The 16,171-nt window shown below is 43.7% G+C and overlaps 1 protein-coding gene, 1 non-coding gene and 1 pseudogene across 2 annotated transcripts in view; 1 reads left to right on the top strand and 2 right to left on the bottom strand.

The window, feature by feature from the left end:
• Window positions 1–9,753, bottom strand: part of TSPAN5 (tetraspanin 5) — a 179,603-nt gene extending 169,850 nt beyond the window's left edge. The window contains exon 1 of the mRNA XM_055587761.1: window positions 9,333–9,753. Coding sequence (XP_055443736.1) covers window positions 9,333–9,413 — 81 coding nt within the window. The 5' untranslated portion in view covers window positions 9,414–9,753. The remainder of the gene's footprint in view (window positions 1–9,332) is intronic.
• On the bottom strand, window positions 6,375–6,485 carry LOC129658252 (U6 spliceosomal RNA). Its single transcript, XR_008717345.1, has one exon. It is a non-coding gene; the product is annotated as a U6 spliceosomal RNA (small nuclear RNA).
• Window positions 9,754–13,354: 3,601 nt separating the features above from the next.
• On the top strand, window positions 13,355–14,822 carry LOC129657505 (nucleosome assembly protein 1-like 1; annotated as a pseudogene).
• Window positions 14,823–16,171: the final 1,349 nt, after the last annotated feature.

Genomic DNA, 16,171 nt, shown 5'->3' on the forward strand with positions numbered 1-16,171 from the left:
AAATGGCAACCCACTCCAGTATTCTTGCCTGGAGAATCCCGTGGACAGAGGAGCCTGGTGGGCTACAGTCCATGGGGTCACAAAAGTCAAGACACGACTGAGCAACTGACACTTTACTTACTTTAGATGAGCAACTGAGGCAATAATGTGTAAAAGTAGCTTACTCAAAGATGAATCCAGGCTCTACCTCCTAACCTAGAACTTAAGGGGGACTTTGAGAATAACAATCCACCATTCTCTGAATGGTAGGAACAGCATCTGAAAAAAATGTGTTCCATTCTGGTTGCTGCATTAATAGGACCACAGGCAGAGTACAATAATCAAGGCAAAGAGCAATCCGGAAATAGTATATGAAGAACACATGAAAAACCTAAGAGCCTCTAAAGATGGAAAGCAGAGGGTTTAGAAATTTTTAAATAATGAAGGTCTATGCAGAGGCAGATAAGTCTTATATCACACAAGAGTAACCCAGGCCCTTCCCCTTCTCCTTCCTGAAAAATTCAGTCTTAAAACCATGAGATGGGACAAAGGAAGATAGGCCTTTGTGCAGGAACGGGTATGGAGAGAGATGTCAAAGACCAGAGCCAGGTGTCAGAGAAAAGTGTTCACAGTGGGATGCAGGTTGGAGCACCAACAGGTAAGGAGAGTAACCAGGTAAGGGTCATGGGCAGCAGTGGAAGACTGGCTACAGAAGGGGAGATTTAATCAAATGAGTATGTTAAGAACGATGGGAGCCAGGATTCTCACTGTCAAAGAGGTAGTTATAAATATGGAAAAGAAAACAACTAAAGTAAGCCCTGTGGTGTCAGATAGGGATTTGAGATACCAGCGTGAACGCATGGTTTTGAAAATATATAGCTAGATATAGAAACACAGATGTAAACCTGTGTTACGTGTGCATATGTATATACACACATATTCCACAGTCCTGTCCATTAAAAGGGCCCAGAGGTGCTGACAGCCTCGAAGCAATGAGCATACTTAGCCACCAGATATTGGTTTCTACATATCATTCTCTAGGCAAAGGACTAGGGCTCCTTGGAGAAATAACTGATACAAAACACGACACTAGTAAATTACAAAATGAGCTTGGAAGATCTTGTTCTGAAAGAAAGCAAAGATGTGTTCAAAGAATGATGGGAGTTAAAGGGCATAAAGACACTGACTGCCAAGCTGGGACCAATGGGAACATTAAAGTAAGTAATGAGAGTAACAGTTTAATTAAAACATACTGGAGACAAAGAGACCAAAAGTTCTCACTGATAATTAATTAATTAATTGAAATTTTGATGAGGAATGGGCTATTTACATAATTTCACAATAACTTGCCACCAAAAGGGAAAAAAAGTCACTTTATGATGGAGAAATGGCAGGCAACACTTCAGTCAAGTGACCATCATCAGTAATGGAACAAACAGAAACAGAAATCAGTGCCCCTTGATGGATGCAATGAGAGGAACTCGGTAATTATCCTGCCAGAGATGGACAGCCTGAATCTAACAATGAGAAAATGGCAGGCCAACCCCAATTAAGGGACATTGTACAAAATAGCTAGTTTAAAATCTTCAAAAGTGTCAAAAATCTGACCAGTGAAAGACTGAAAAAGACTAAAAGACCCAACTAAATACAATGTGTCTTCTGAACTGAATTCTTCTGCTTTAGAAGACAAGATTGGAATAACTGAGAAACTTGAATGAAGTCTAAGATTTAGATGGTGGTAATGTATCAGTGGTAAATTCCTAGCTTTGATAACTGCACTGTGATTATCTTGGAGAACATCCTAGTTTCAGGAAATATACACTGAAGTACTGGTATGTTTGATAGCCATTTGCCGGCAACTTTTTCTCAAATGATTCAGGACAAAAACAGATAGTACCACTTGCAATTTCTCTGCAGGTGTGAGACTGTTTCAAAATAAAAATTTAACAACAGTAAATTAGGAAAATGGACACTCCAGGGGGAATGATTCCATCTAGTTTGCAGGAAAGATGAAACTCTCAAATGATTAAAGTGGTCCCAAAGAAATCCATCCTAAGGAGGGTTGGCCAGATGTTACAGGGAAAATGCCTCCCTGAATAGTAAGTGAGAGGAGAGGAAATCTATGTACTCTCCAATGATTTCGTAATTCATTCACTCAACAAACATTTATTAAACACCTACTGTGTTTCAGACAATATGCTAGACACTGCACTTATGAAAATAACTGAGAGTCCCTGCAATTGAAGCCTTTATAGTCTAATGAAGGATGATGATTCGGAAGTCTGAAGGTACCATTTTAAGATAGTCATCAGCATTACATATGGAAAGAAGCATGTGACTCAGGAACACTGTCTTTAATATTCTATTTTTCATTTATGCATTATCAATAGACTACACAATAGTTTATTATTTTATCATACTCTTTAACAACATTTTCATCCTAACTTTTCTGTGCTTGTGGGTGGTGTTAATTGAGGCATATGCAAAAACCTTATCACTTTTCAATTATGAACAGATGTAAATGACTTACTTGATGTTTTATTTTACAGTAACAAGCATCTTCTAAAATAAGTTTAAAGTAAGAAGCTAGGGCTATAGTTATTGCTAGAGACTTAACACTTTAAAAGTGGAACCTGATGTGTTCATCACCTCAAAAGTCACTCCACATCTCTATTCTTCAATTTCTACATCTGTCACAAACATGTCATAATGTGCTTGTATCATGCTTTGAAATGTTTAGAAGAAAGACACCATAATTATAAAGCTCTGTTAAAATACAGGTTGCTTTCACGTTTGGCCAGGGACTAACTACTACTGTGGATGTATTAAGACAGAGGGATCCATCTAAATGAGCTCACCTTGGCAATTTTATGTTGGGTGAGACATCAGTTGGTTTTCCAACTCTTCCCCTTGGCTTCATTTCAACCTTCCAGGCATATCATCAAGCAAGAATGCCTTGGTGCCTTCTCACTGACCCAAGAGTGAGAGGCCAGACCAAGCAAGTCAGTAGTCAATTACTTCCCCCACTGAAGTCTGCACACCCTTCTTATACTTTTCCCATTTGACACTTTCATAACCATATTTAGCTTTCTTCCTACCATCTCCCTGTAATTCAAAAGGCAATTTAGACTCCCATATGGTTGCCATCGAAGCTAACAGATGTCTAGCAAATTAAAACAAAAATTATGACTTATAAACTGCTGATGTATCATCATTCCAGAACATCTTACAATTTACAGTGAATCATAAGATAAGGCTTCCAACTTGATGCCCCCCACAAGGTTCTCTAAATCTCTCTTCTCTCGGAATTGAAGCCCTGTGGAAACAAATTAGATGCAACATTCTGCCATCAAACCTGGGTAAACCTACACTTAAAGATACAATGTAATATTTGCAAGCACATCAAGGAGAAATTTGGCCTCAAGGATCCATGGCTTTCTAATCTTTGTACAGCAAAGAGAAGAAAAATGACTTGGCTCTCCTAAGTCATTTAAGGCTTCCACTGATCCACAATGCTCCTTTCAAATAAGTGAAGAATAAATCTGTTGAATCTATTCACCTCATCTCCTTGGTATATATCAAGAGGAGCATCATTACCTAGTAGTAATGACAAACTTCCAGGCTAAGGTATTCTAGAAGTTCTATAGCCAGGATGGAAACAGTATGAAATCTGGAGACAATGACACAGACCATATCCACCATTTGTTAAATATTGAGACAGTGTGCTCGGTAATATCTTATCCGATTGCATCCTCAAATCTACATACAACTCTACTGGATGATGTTGTGCTTAGTCGCTCAGTCGTGACCGATTCTTTGCGACCTCATGGACTGTAGTCTGCCAGGCTCCTCTGTCCATGGGGCTTCTCCTGACAAGAATACTGGAGTGGGTTGCCATGCCCTCCAACAGGGATCTTCCCAACCCAGGGATCGAACTTAGGTCTCCTGCATAGCAGACAGATTCTTTACCATCTGAGCCACCAGTGAAGCCCATTGGGTAATGTTACCTTTCCTTTAGAAACAAAAATGGCTCAGTGGTAAAGAATTCGCCAGCTAATGAGGGACATGCAAGCTCGATCCCTGGGTCAGGAAGACTCCCTAGAGAAGGAAATGGCAAACCACTCCACTATTCTTGCCTGGGAAATCCCATGGACAGTGGACCCTGACAGACTACAGTCCATGGGGTCACAAAACAGTCAGACACAGCTCAGCGACTAAACAATGCTCAAGATTGTATTTCCCAAAGATGGCCAGAACCCACACAACCTTGACACTCACCCGACAAAAGAGGAATTTGTCTCTTCACCCGCTCGAAACTGAGCAGGCTGCATGCATGCTTTAATCAGAGGAACAGATGAAAGTGACACTGGACCAGTTCAAGGAGTAGTCCACTGGCTGGACGCTGCTTCTTCCAGTCTTAGAGAAAGGAAGAAAACACATTGAGGTGCTCTAGCCAACAACACTGGCTGAGCTCTCAGCTGGCATCAACTGAGATGGTGAGAGCCCAGTCATGGCGGGTGTTCCATCTTGGGTATCCCACCCCATCGAGCCTTCAGGTAACTCCAGCCAGCTCCATCTCACTGCAACTGAAATGGACGGTTCCAAGTGCAAACTGCCCAGCAGAGCCTGGTCAAATCCCAGAACTGTCAGATATAATCAAGTTTTATCTTAAGCCACTAAGTTTTGAGGTTGTGTGTTAGATAGCAATAGATAACCAGAATACTGATATCAATTTACTTGCCTAGTAACGGTTTTTAAGTATTAAAGTCAGAACCTAAAAAGGTCCAGAACAAAATATCTATTCATGCTGGGTGATGGGGTGTGGAGGTTCATTACCCAAAAGAAGCTTTCTCTTCCCTCCCCTACCCCAGAGCAGTCTCAGGTTTTCCAAGAAATGCCCTAGTATGGCGACACCCTCTACAACATCAATTCCCTTCTGGCTTGAGTTCTTCCAATATAAAATAGGGTGAATAAGATTCCCCCACCACCTTGTGATAACTAATGAGAAAGGAATCTGTGCAAGATGTTGACTTTGTTACTCAGAATGCCATTACAAGCATTATATAAAAGGATCCAGATTTTACACATGAAACTCTAACTCCAATAGTAAAAAATATATTTAATGACTCACAAGACTATATTTGAGATTCACAGTGGGGACACAAAAGTATGCATATGATACCAATAAGTGAATAAGCCAAGAAGAAATTAGGGAAAGATTTTTTCAAATGAAAGAATCCTTGAGGGAAAAATAAATTAATTAATAAAAGTTGATTTCAGACAAATCTCAGTGAGAGAAAGTCTATAATTTAATGTGTCCCAATATATGCTATTTTCATTATATTTTAGTGCCCATCTCTTATATTTTTCTTCCCCAGCATATTAGAGCTCAAAAGACCCATTCTTTTTTTCAGAACTAGAAAGAAACTTACAACTTAACTAACTCTTCATTTTTTGTTTTTTAAATTGGAGTATAGTTGCTTTACAATCAGCTGTATCTATATATATATATCCCCTTTTGGGGGGGATTTTCTTCCCATTCAGGTCACCACAGAGCAATGAATAGAGCTCTCTGTGCAATACAGTAGGTTCTTATTGGTTATTATTTTATACATAGTAGTGCATATGTCAATCCCAATCTCCCAATCTATCCCTCCTTGGTATCCGTATGTTTTCTCTCTACATCTGTGTCTCTATTTCTGCTTTGCAAATAAGTTCATCTATACCATCTTTCTCAGAGAAGGCAATGGCACCCCACTCCAGTTCTCTTGCCTGGCAAATCCAATGGATGGAGGAGCCTGGTGGGCTGCAGTCTATGGGGTCGCTAAGAGTCGGACATGACTGAGCTACTTCACTTTCACTTTTCACTTTCATGCATTGGAGAAGGAAATGACAACCCACTCCAGTGTTCTTGCCTGGAGAATCCCAGGGACAGGGGAGCCTGGTGGGCTGCCATCTCTGGGGTCGCACAGAGTCGGACACGACTGAAGCGACTTAGCAGCAGTAGCAGCATACCATCTTTCTAGATTCCACATATATGCATTAATATACAATATCTGTTTTTGCCTTTCTGAATTATTCACTCTCTCTGACAGTCTCTGTGTCGATCCACATCTTTGCAAATGGTACAATTTCATTCCTTTTTATGGCTGAGTAATAATATTCCATTGCATATGTGTACCACATCTTCTTTAGCCATTCCTCTGTTGATGGACATTTAGGTTGCTTCCATGTCCTGACTATTGGATATAATGCTGCAAGAGACATGGAGCATATGTATCTTTTCAAATTATGGTTTTCTCAAGGTATATGCCCAGGAATGGGATTGCTGGGTCATACGGTTGTTCTATTTTAGTTTGTTAAGGAACCTCCATACTGTTCTCCATAGTGGCTGTAAATATATGGAGCGCTTCATGAATTTGCATGTCATCCTTGTGCAGGAGCCGTTCTCTGTAACCTTCTCTGTCCTGTTCCAATTTTATTATATGTGCTGTCGGAGTGAGCACTAACTCTTCATTTTAACAGTTAAAAAGCTGAGGCCGGGGCAGTTAACTGAGTAGTGAAAAGTCAAACTGCTCATTACTAAGACAACCAAACGCTTAGTGCTAGGGCTACCAAATTCTCAGTTTTATTTTACCAGAACTTTATCTCAAAATGTCTACAATGTTTTAATTTTTTTTTCTAGAGGTGTGGAAAATTAGGAAACCATGTTCTCTGTAATCAATGTCTTCTTCATAACTGTGTAAGAGCCGCCGCAGTCTGCTGAATCCAGCAGTCACGGTTAAGACGGCAACTGTAGAGAGCAGAGGTGTGTAACTTTACTAAAGCAGGCCACCAGTCCCGGCTCTTCAGTCACTAACATCTTAGTCTAAATTACTGTCATCAAATATCATGGCTACCCTCATCACTCTAGAGACCGGGGTACTGCAAACTCAGAGATTCCATAATTCCCAAATAATTCCCCAAATTATGAGGTAACCTTGAAGCAGACAGCAGGATAGCAAAAGTATGAGGGGGTATAAATTATGAGGTAACCTTGAAGCAGACAGCAGGATTGCAAAAGTATAAGGGGGTATATGAGTGGAAGGCTTTAGGCACAGTAAGGACGGACAAGGTGTGTAGACAGACAGCAGAGTCAGAGAAGGGTCCTTGTAACAGAGGTTATCTACATAACAGTTCTGCCTGGGACAGATGCTTTAGTTCCACAGCACTGTGTCTCTTTTCAGGCTTCCCATAAAACTCCTCCCAAGAGATGAAGACCTTCAAAATCGGACACAATGTGACTTTCTTTTGGAACTCTCCATGCAAGCACTCTGCAATTCTTTGCAGCTCTCTACAATTCCAGAGGTTTTGCTACAACCTAAGCCACAGAAAACACTAAATGTGCCTCTGTACACACTACAAAATTGCACCAAACTGTCAGGGAAACAGGCCCAAATCCCTTTATTTCTTTTCCACCTCCTGCTATGAAACTGCAGAGAAAGCCCCTGGGTGCTTTTTGTTGCCTGGTAGCTGAAATGTTCAGCTTTTGGAAGTGTTCAAGTAAAATCAAGAGGCTTGAACTCACCACCCCAAGAAGATCCAGTCCCAATTCGGTAGTCCCTGACTCTCAAAGTCATGAAAGTTTCAAGTTCAGATAAAATCAAAACGCCTCACCCAGGAATGTGACTTTTAAATATGTCCAATAAGGGTTGAAAAAAAGGAAGCAAGGAAAGAAAATAATTTCTTCTTCCCACATTTGTAGCCGTGTTTGACTATGTGGGGGGAGGGGGGTGACTGCTAACAGGAATCATGTTCAACCTCTGGCAAAAAGTGGCTTGCGAATGACTGGATCTGATATTTATTCATGTGTCGCCACTCCATTATCAGTCCTGAGGCCAGATGACATGCTGACACAGAGAGTGGTCTCCAATCACTCATTCCCTTTTGCAAAACATGCAAGAGCAATGCAAGACACTCCTAGAGAAACCAGAGAATAAAAATAAAATAGCCTAGTAAATGCGTGGTGGGAAGAAAACAATATAAAAAGCTGTATTGACAACTCTTCTCATCAATGTATACATTCAAACAAAGGCCAAAACTAAAGGGGAATCAAAATAAATACACCCCATGTTCAGACTGCTGTGGATTATCATTGATCCCACCACCACCACTGGATTATTCTTGACCTCACACTGAATCCACACTAAACAGCAACTTGAAGAACATCCCCCCCTCCACCCCAACCAGCCTCCATCTTTACTTTCCATGGGGGGAATAGTGGGGGCCAAGGGAGTGCCCAATAACGAAGAGGATGGAATGGGATGGGATGGAGAAGAAAAAGAACACGGTCTTTGAAGCAACGTTTCCCCTTGTCCTAGGGAACTCTTTGTCTGGTTGCTGAACATGTTTGTGAGATCAAAGAAGAGAATCCAAACAAAACAAAAGAGTAGGCATCCCAGCCTAATTACAATAGGTGCCCAGCATATTGTGGTGCCAGCGGAGCATGGATGAACCTTTCATTCAAGCATTTGCTCTCCCGGTATCCCCACAAAACATGTCTCATACGCCTTCTCCTCTGCATCTCTCCAAGGTTTCCCCCAAAACGGCCCGCTCTATATGTCACTCCTCAGAAAAGCAGGTCGTGAGGTGCGAACACACTGAAACATATGTTGATGGTGACTTGTTATTATCCTGACAATAATACAGACAGAGAAATAAACACCTCCGCCCCGCACACCCACTGGTCAGTCCGTTATGCAAAAGGAGCGCTTTCCCGATGAAGACGAAGAGAAGAGCGTGCAGGAAGCGATATTTACGTGCACATTACAGAACCATATACCGCCGCATCTGCATCCTACACAAAGCCCGAGATGGTGCAAGAAGATACACGCTGAGCATGGCACAGACTGGCCGCGGCAACACGGAGCCAAACCCTCGTCCAATCAGATCCCCGTTAGAGGTGGACCTCAGGGTCGACTCTGCCCGATTAGCCTTCCCTATTATGACACCACGCTCTGCCCAACATCCATACTCCACCGGGAGCAAATCTCATTCGAGTGGTTGCTCATTTCTCCAACTGCCGAACCCTTTCTTTCATCTGCATCTACATTATTCGTCCCTTAAAAAGCAATCTCAAGGCCTGGGTGCCCTCTTTCCGGCTCCGTTTTTCTTTTTACCTTTTCTCGTTCCTAGAAAGGATTAAATGTTTATTTCTCCAACGCGCAGGCTGAAAGGGCGGAAGGCAAACGCCTCTGCGAGCTCCGACAAGCGCCCGAGGGGCTGCGAAAAGTAAAGGCTGAGAGCAACGTGCGCGAAATCATCGCGAATCGATCAGCCACAATAGTTGAAATCCCAGAAGCGCTCCAACTTACCCAAAATATGACATTGAAGCCAAATATGAAATACTTGATGCAACAACTGACTTCAGGACCCTTGTAATGCTTCCCGGACATCCTCTGGGTTCATGAAGACACTTGCCCCGGCAGCCCGAGTTTGGAGCCCCGGCGCACCGTTGCTCGGAGCAGCCGGCGGGAAGCTGGGGATCGGGGACGCCGCTCGGGGCCGCGGCGCGGCGCCCAACCAGGGCTGAGCAGCGCAGGGACCGAGCAGCGGAGAGTGGCTCCCGCACCTCCAGCCCTTGGCGCGCGCCGAGGCCGCCGGAGCCGGGGTGGCCGCGAGCGGGCAGGAAAGCACGCTGCAAGCCCCGAGCTTCGCTGAGGCTGGCCCCCAGCACAAGGCGAGCTCCGAAGCCCGTCCGCCGGACGTTGGTCAGCCTACGGGTTTCGGGCAAACGCGACCGCCGCGGATGCTGGTGGAGACGCTACTCGCCCGCCTGCCCGCTCGCGCGCTCCCTCCCACCCCTCGCTCCGCCCGACGATCGCTCCGCCCGCCGGGCCGGCTGCTCCTCCGCCCGCGCCGCCCTCAGCTCCGCCCGCCTCCCGCCGCCCGAGCCTCCGTGAGGTGCGCGCGCGCACGGGCTCGGGCGCTCCCGGGCGGCGGGAGGCACAACGTAGCCGCGCCGCCCCCTCCTTCCAGCGCTCTCCGCTCCTCCCGCTCGCTTCATCCCCGCCCCTTCTCAGGCCAGCCAGGAGCGCCGCGGACCCCCGAGCACTGCGGGTAGGTAAGGAGGATGGCAGGCCGAAGGGAGGTGTAAGGATGCCCGGAGAGCGCGCCCACTGGGGGCAGCCTTGGAGGAGTGACTGGGGTTGATGGTCCCCCTCTGCCACCGGCGGCAGCAGACAGCTTCTGGAGGGACCAGGGGGAAAGGATCGGTTCGGGGTGAGAGGGCTGGTTGAGTTGGGATCCGCAGGACGAACCATTCCCCCTGCGCCCCCACTGCAGGACGAGCATCCTGGGTGTAGCCTCACTCACACCCCCTGCTCCACCACCTGGTTTTGTAGCAAGAAAAGACGCGGGGCCACTGAGGCGGAGAGGAAAGAGGTCATAGACTTTGCTGGGAGCAAAGGGGAAGGATAAGGTGTTAGGGAAGCCGGGGAAGAGACGGGAAATGGGAGCGAATCCGGAGGATTGCATAGGAAAGTCCCCTGAATTCCCCTGAATGTGGCTCCAACTCAGCCTCCCCACCTGCGAGAGAGAGAGGCTTATCCTGGAGACGGGGACGAGGTAGGACAGATGGCCCAAAGGAATCCGACGCACGACAGGATCCTTGCCCTAGGGCCTGTCGCCGACAGAAATCCGGACTGCAGATGCCTCCACAAGACGGAATAGTGCCGAAGGAACCTGACCGGTCCTCACTCTAAGCAGGAATCCTGGAGTTCTAGGACGGTCTTCTGGGGAATCTGATTGAGTTTACAGATCATGAACGACTAAGCTTTTGACCTCTGAGGAAGGAGAGAACGAAGCTGGAAATTATTTTGGAGTCCTGCCTAAGCACGTGTAACTGCCTTCTTCCTGGGACACTGTCATAGGTGCTGGCAAGCAGGTATCAGTATTTCACGAAAAAAGAATGAAGAACTGCTCAGAACTGTGTGTAAACATCTGTGGGTGTTTTTTAAGGCTTGAAAAAGCTGCAAAGAGATGAGATCAGGGAAACTTTCCAGCCCCATGCCAGTGAAACCCGGTACTGGGCACAGAAATCTGCATGCTTCCTAAGCTCCCAAGTGATCCTTCAATAGGCTTGATAACATTTGGCATAGGATTTCCCTAGTTAACCACCCCCTCACTTTTCTCAAAACCTAGCTAGCTAGTTGACAGCCTACATGGAGGAGCAAGAAGTTACTTTTTCTTGCAATAAACCACACTTAAACAGGCTCAGCCTTGAGAGGGATTGGGGCTATATTGAGGTCACAGGTAGGAGCCAGGGTCCCCACAAAGGTGGAAGAACCAGAAGATCGTAGAATTATGACACTGGTAACAGTGACTTCAGCCCTTTGGATGAAATAACCCTCTCTACCTCAAAAGTGTCCTTTACCCACCCAAAGCACACAGCAGACTACCACCAATCTGGTGGGCTTCAAAGGTAAAGTCGGCTCTTGGTAGCCAATTCCCCACTAACAGGAAGCTGCTGCCACACTTTACATAAGCTGTTGGTGCTATATTGTCATTCTTTGTATATGTAAGTAGAGCAGTTATTGCAGATTCCTGGGTAAGTCAGAGGAAATGTCTATCTTAAGGTGATATGACACAACTCAGATAAGTACTAGAAATTAGATCCAGCTGATGACTGAGTTGGTCCTAAGCAGGATTTGTCTTTGAAATAAAACCCAGCAGAGAAGCAGAAGTTCAGATAACTCTGGTAATTTGGGGCAGGGGGACTAGCTGAATTTTCATTTCACATGTCAAAGCCAAGTTCAAGGAGGATTTATGAGTTAAATGTATTTTGTAAAGGAAACCAAAAAATAGAATTGTTGTTCAGTCACTAAGGCATGTCCAACTCTTTGTGATCCCATGGACTGCAGCATGCCAGGCTTCCCTGTGCTTCTTTATCTCCCAGAGTTTGCTCAGATTCACGGTCATTGAGTCTGTGATGCTACCTAACCACTCATCCTCTGCCATCTCTTCTCCTTTTGCCTTTAATCTTTCCCAGCATCAGTGTGTTTTCCCATGAAAATAGAATACTGTTTGTTAAACCTCTGGCTAGAAGTATTTCTCAACTTAGAAGCAATAAAAGGAAATAATCAATGGAGATGACTGGGTAATAGTTTAAAACTTCTATGTGTCAAACATTGTCTTAAACAAGAACATAGAGGACTTCTCTGGTGGTCTAGTGGCTAAGAATTTGCCTTGCAATGCAAGGGAGGCTGGTTCGATCCCTGATCAGGCAACTAAGATCCTGCATGCGACGGGGCAACCCAAGTGCAATAATTACTAAGCCTAGATCCCATATGACACTACAAAGATGTTGCATGCCGCGACTAAGACCCAACACAGTCAAATAGATCAATATTACATAGAAACCTAAACCGAAAAATGGTGACAGCAAATATAAAGAAAAAAGTATGAATATCTTAGTAGGGCTCATACAGTAAAGTAAAATACAAAATCTCAGTGATTGAATAAAAGCAGAAAACAGATCACATACAAAGACATCAAATAGTAATAAATATGGTGAAAATTAACTTTACAGTAATTAAAGAAATAGATGTTAACTCAGTGGTAAAGATATAGAGATAACAAGCAATGGTTTGCTCATACATTGCTGGTGTCATTCTAAACTGATTCCATCCATTTGGAAAGCATTTTGGTTATATGTCGTAGGTCAGGGTGCTCCTACATTTTGATTCAGCAGTCCCACTTCTGGGAATCTAGCCAACAAAATACTCCAAAATATGAGAAAAGGTCTGTGCCACAAGTTGTACATCACAGCAGTGTTGAAAACTTGGTGACAACTTAAAGATGCTAGAATAGGGGCTATACCCAGCTCCCTGTGCTCTGGACCACGACGTTGCTTCGTGTTTCTCTTCTTTGCACACATCCTTCCTGATCTCTCCCTAAGCACGCTCCTTGCCCTGTGTCTGTGAGCTGAGCCCTCTTCCTTATTCTCAACACTTTCAATCAGCATTTTCCAGGCTCCCTCTTTCATCTCAGCACCTCCTACATTCTCCCAATTTGGCACTTGGAGACTACCTGTAATTACTTGTTTACCTGCCTGTCTCCTCTATTCTGCTGCGCCCTCCCTCAAGGGTGTGGTCCATTTCCTTTTAATCTGAGAATTACTAGCGCCCTGCCAGTGTTTCAGGTGCTTGATAAATATTTATTTTAAAAACGGGTGAGTCATTTACTCAAATCTTTTACAGACATTAAGGATGGTGATTATAAAGAGTATATGGTAACATGTGACTGTATTATAATGTTCAATTTTATTTTTGTGTAAATATCTCAAAGTAATAGGAAAGTTAAATGAAACACGCAAGATGCAAAATGGTATACAGTGTAGGTTGCCATTTTTAAAAAATAATAGCTTTTTTAACACCATCTGCTCGCGATGCCGCCTCCTGCTCCTCCCGCCGCCTGCGCAGCTCGGGCCGCTCGGCTCCCCGCGCTCGCCACCGGTATTTGGCATTTGTACAACATGGCAGACATCGACGACAAAGAACAGTCTGAACTTGATCAAGATTTGGATGATGTTGAAGAAGTAGAAGAAGAAGAAACTGGTGAAGAAACAAAAATCAAAGCGCGTCAGCTGACTGTTCAGATGATGCAAAATCCTCAGATGCTTGCAGCCCTTCAAGAAAGACTTGATGGTCTGGTAGAAACACGAACAGGATACATTGAAAGCTTGCCTAGGGTAGTTAAAAGACGAGTGAATGCTCTCAAAAACCTTCAAGTTAAATGTGCACAGATAGAAGCCAAATTCTATGAGGAAGTTCACGATCGTAGAAGAAAGTATGCTGTTCTTTATCAGCCTCTGTTTGATAAGCGATTTGAGATCATTAATGCCGTTTATGAACCTACAGAAGAAGAGTGTGAATGGAAACCAGATGAGGAAGATGAAATTTCGGAGGAGCTAAAAGAAAAGGCCAAGATTGAAGATGAGAAAAAGGATGAAGAAAAAGAAGATCCCAAGGGAATTCCTGAGTTTTGGTTGACCTTTTTTAAGAATGTTGACTTCTTCAGTGATATGGTTCAAGGACATGATGAACCTATTCTGAAGCACTTGAAAGATATTAAAGTGAAGTTCTCAGATGCTGGTCAACCTATGAGTTTTGTCTTAGAATTTCACTTTGAACCCAATGAATATTTCACAAATGAAGTGTTGACAAAGACATATAGGATGAGGTCAGAACCAGATGATTCTGATCCCTTTTCTTTTGATGGACCAGAAATTATGGGTTGTACAGGGTGCCAGATAGATTGGAAAAAAGGGAAGAATGTCACTTTGAAAACGATTAAGAAGCAGCAGAAACACAAGGGACATGGGACAGTTCGTACTGTGACCAAAACAGTTTCTAATGACTCTTTCTTTAATTTTTTTGCCCCCCCCCCCCCGAAGTTCCTGAGAGTGGAGATCTGGATGATGATTCTGAAGCTATCCTCGCTGCAGACTTTGAAATTGGTCACTTTTTACGTGAGCGTATAATGCCAAGATCAGTGTTATACTTTACTGGAGAAGCTATTGAAGATGATGACGATGATTATGATGAAGAAGGTGAAGAAGCGGATGAGGAAGGGGAAGAAGAAGGAGATGAGGAAAATGATCCAGACTATGACCCAAAGAAGGATCAAAACCCAGCAGAGCGCAAGCAGCAGTGAAGCAGGATGTATGAGGCCTGAGGATAACCTGCACTGATCTACCTTCTGCTTCCATGGAAAAGATGAATTTACATCATTTGACAAGCCTATTTCAAGTTTTTTGTTGTTTGTTTGTTTGCTCATTTTTGTTTTTGCATCCTAAAATAAAATGTAATATAATTAAAAAATAATAATAATAAATCATGTTGACAAAGAAGAATGGAAAATTTATATATGCACACTTTCCCTTGTTAATGAGTAGGCTATGTATGAAAAAATCTAGGTGTTAATTCTTTTGAAATGATAATAGTTGTTAGACTATGGGATTGTGGGTGACTGTGTTTTCATGTTTCTGGTTTCTATTTAATGTGGTTATATTGCTTTTACAATGACAAAGATAAAATTATAAGTAAAGACAAAGAAATAAATAAGTAATCATTATATTTATTTCAGCACTACCTTTCATGACTCAATAAATTCTGGCCTATTTTAAGGGGAAAAAACAATGAGAGTAATTTTCTCCCCTGAGACTCCCCTACAGCCATCTTCTTTATAATTCTGAGGCTGAAAAAAATGGTTAATAAGTTTAATTACTGAAAAGATAATTAATCTTTCAATGGCAGTACGAATAGGTAAAGCATGTTTTTCTAATAGTCGCCTAGCTAAGCAGCAAGATATGACAATAGCTTTTTAACCTAAGACACCAGATTTAATGAGCTTGTCTATCTCTCTATTTCGCTCTCCCCACCACCTTTCTGCCTCCCTCCTTTCTGTCTTTCACTGTCTGTTTCTCTGCTCCTCTAGTCCTATATTTTTCTTTTCCTTCTCTGTGGCCAGCACCAAGGTCCCCACTCTTTTCATGTCTGTATGCTTGGGGAAATGAGCCCCAGCCCAGCTCCACTGGGTGAACCTTGACCTTCTGAGCCAGACCTTGCTCTGACCAGTGTTTGGTTCAGAAATGGGCATGAGACACACTTCTGGTCAATGAGGAGAATCTGCTGGGTGTTTCCTCACATCTAAAAGAAGTTTTCTTTTGGGCCTTGGATGTAATTGCATTTGACAATAATAAAGACCATACCAAGCCGGGCAGAATGAGAAAGTGAAAAGAACTTGGGCTTCTCGCTGCTGTTGCCTCGCTGACTTAACCTCTGAGGACTTCCTGTCACAGGAGAGAACTTGCTGGGGAAGGCACTGTAAGAAAGGTTTTCAGTTTCATGCAGCTCAGAGAATTCTATTTTATTAAGCGCTCTCCTCTGGTATTTCCTCCCGACCCCTTTGATTTTCTCTTCTTGAATAGCCATCAGTTTTCCACGGTTCTCTCAGTACCACTGTTCCCCTCTCCTCTCTTCTATTCCCCAACCATTCCTGTCTCTCTTCAACAATTACAGGGGGAACCTTTAGCACAGTCTGCCCAACTCACACCCACCCCTTTCTCTCACTTTCTCAACCGCAAAGTGCTTCCCCACCTCTGCCTCATTTGTACCTTAGGGCTGACAGGCCTGGGTTGATCCAGGCTGGG

This window comes from Bubalus kerabau, chromosome 7 (genome assembly GCF_029407905.1).
Source record: "Bubalus kerabau isolate K-KA32 ecotype Philippines breed swamp buffalo chromosome 7, PCC_UOA_SB_1v2, whole genome shotgun sequence".
Lineage (NCBI taxonomy): Eukaryota > Metazoa > Chordata > Mammalia > Artiodactyla > Bovidae > Bubalus > Bubalus kerabau.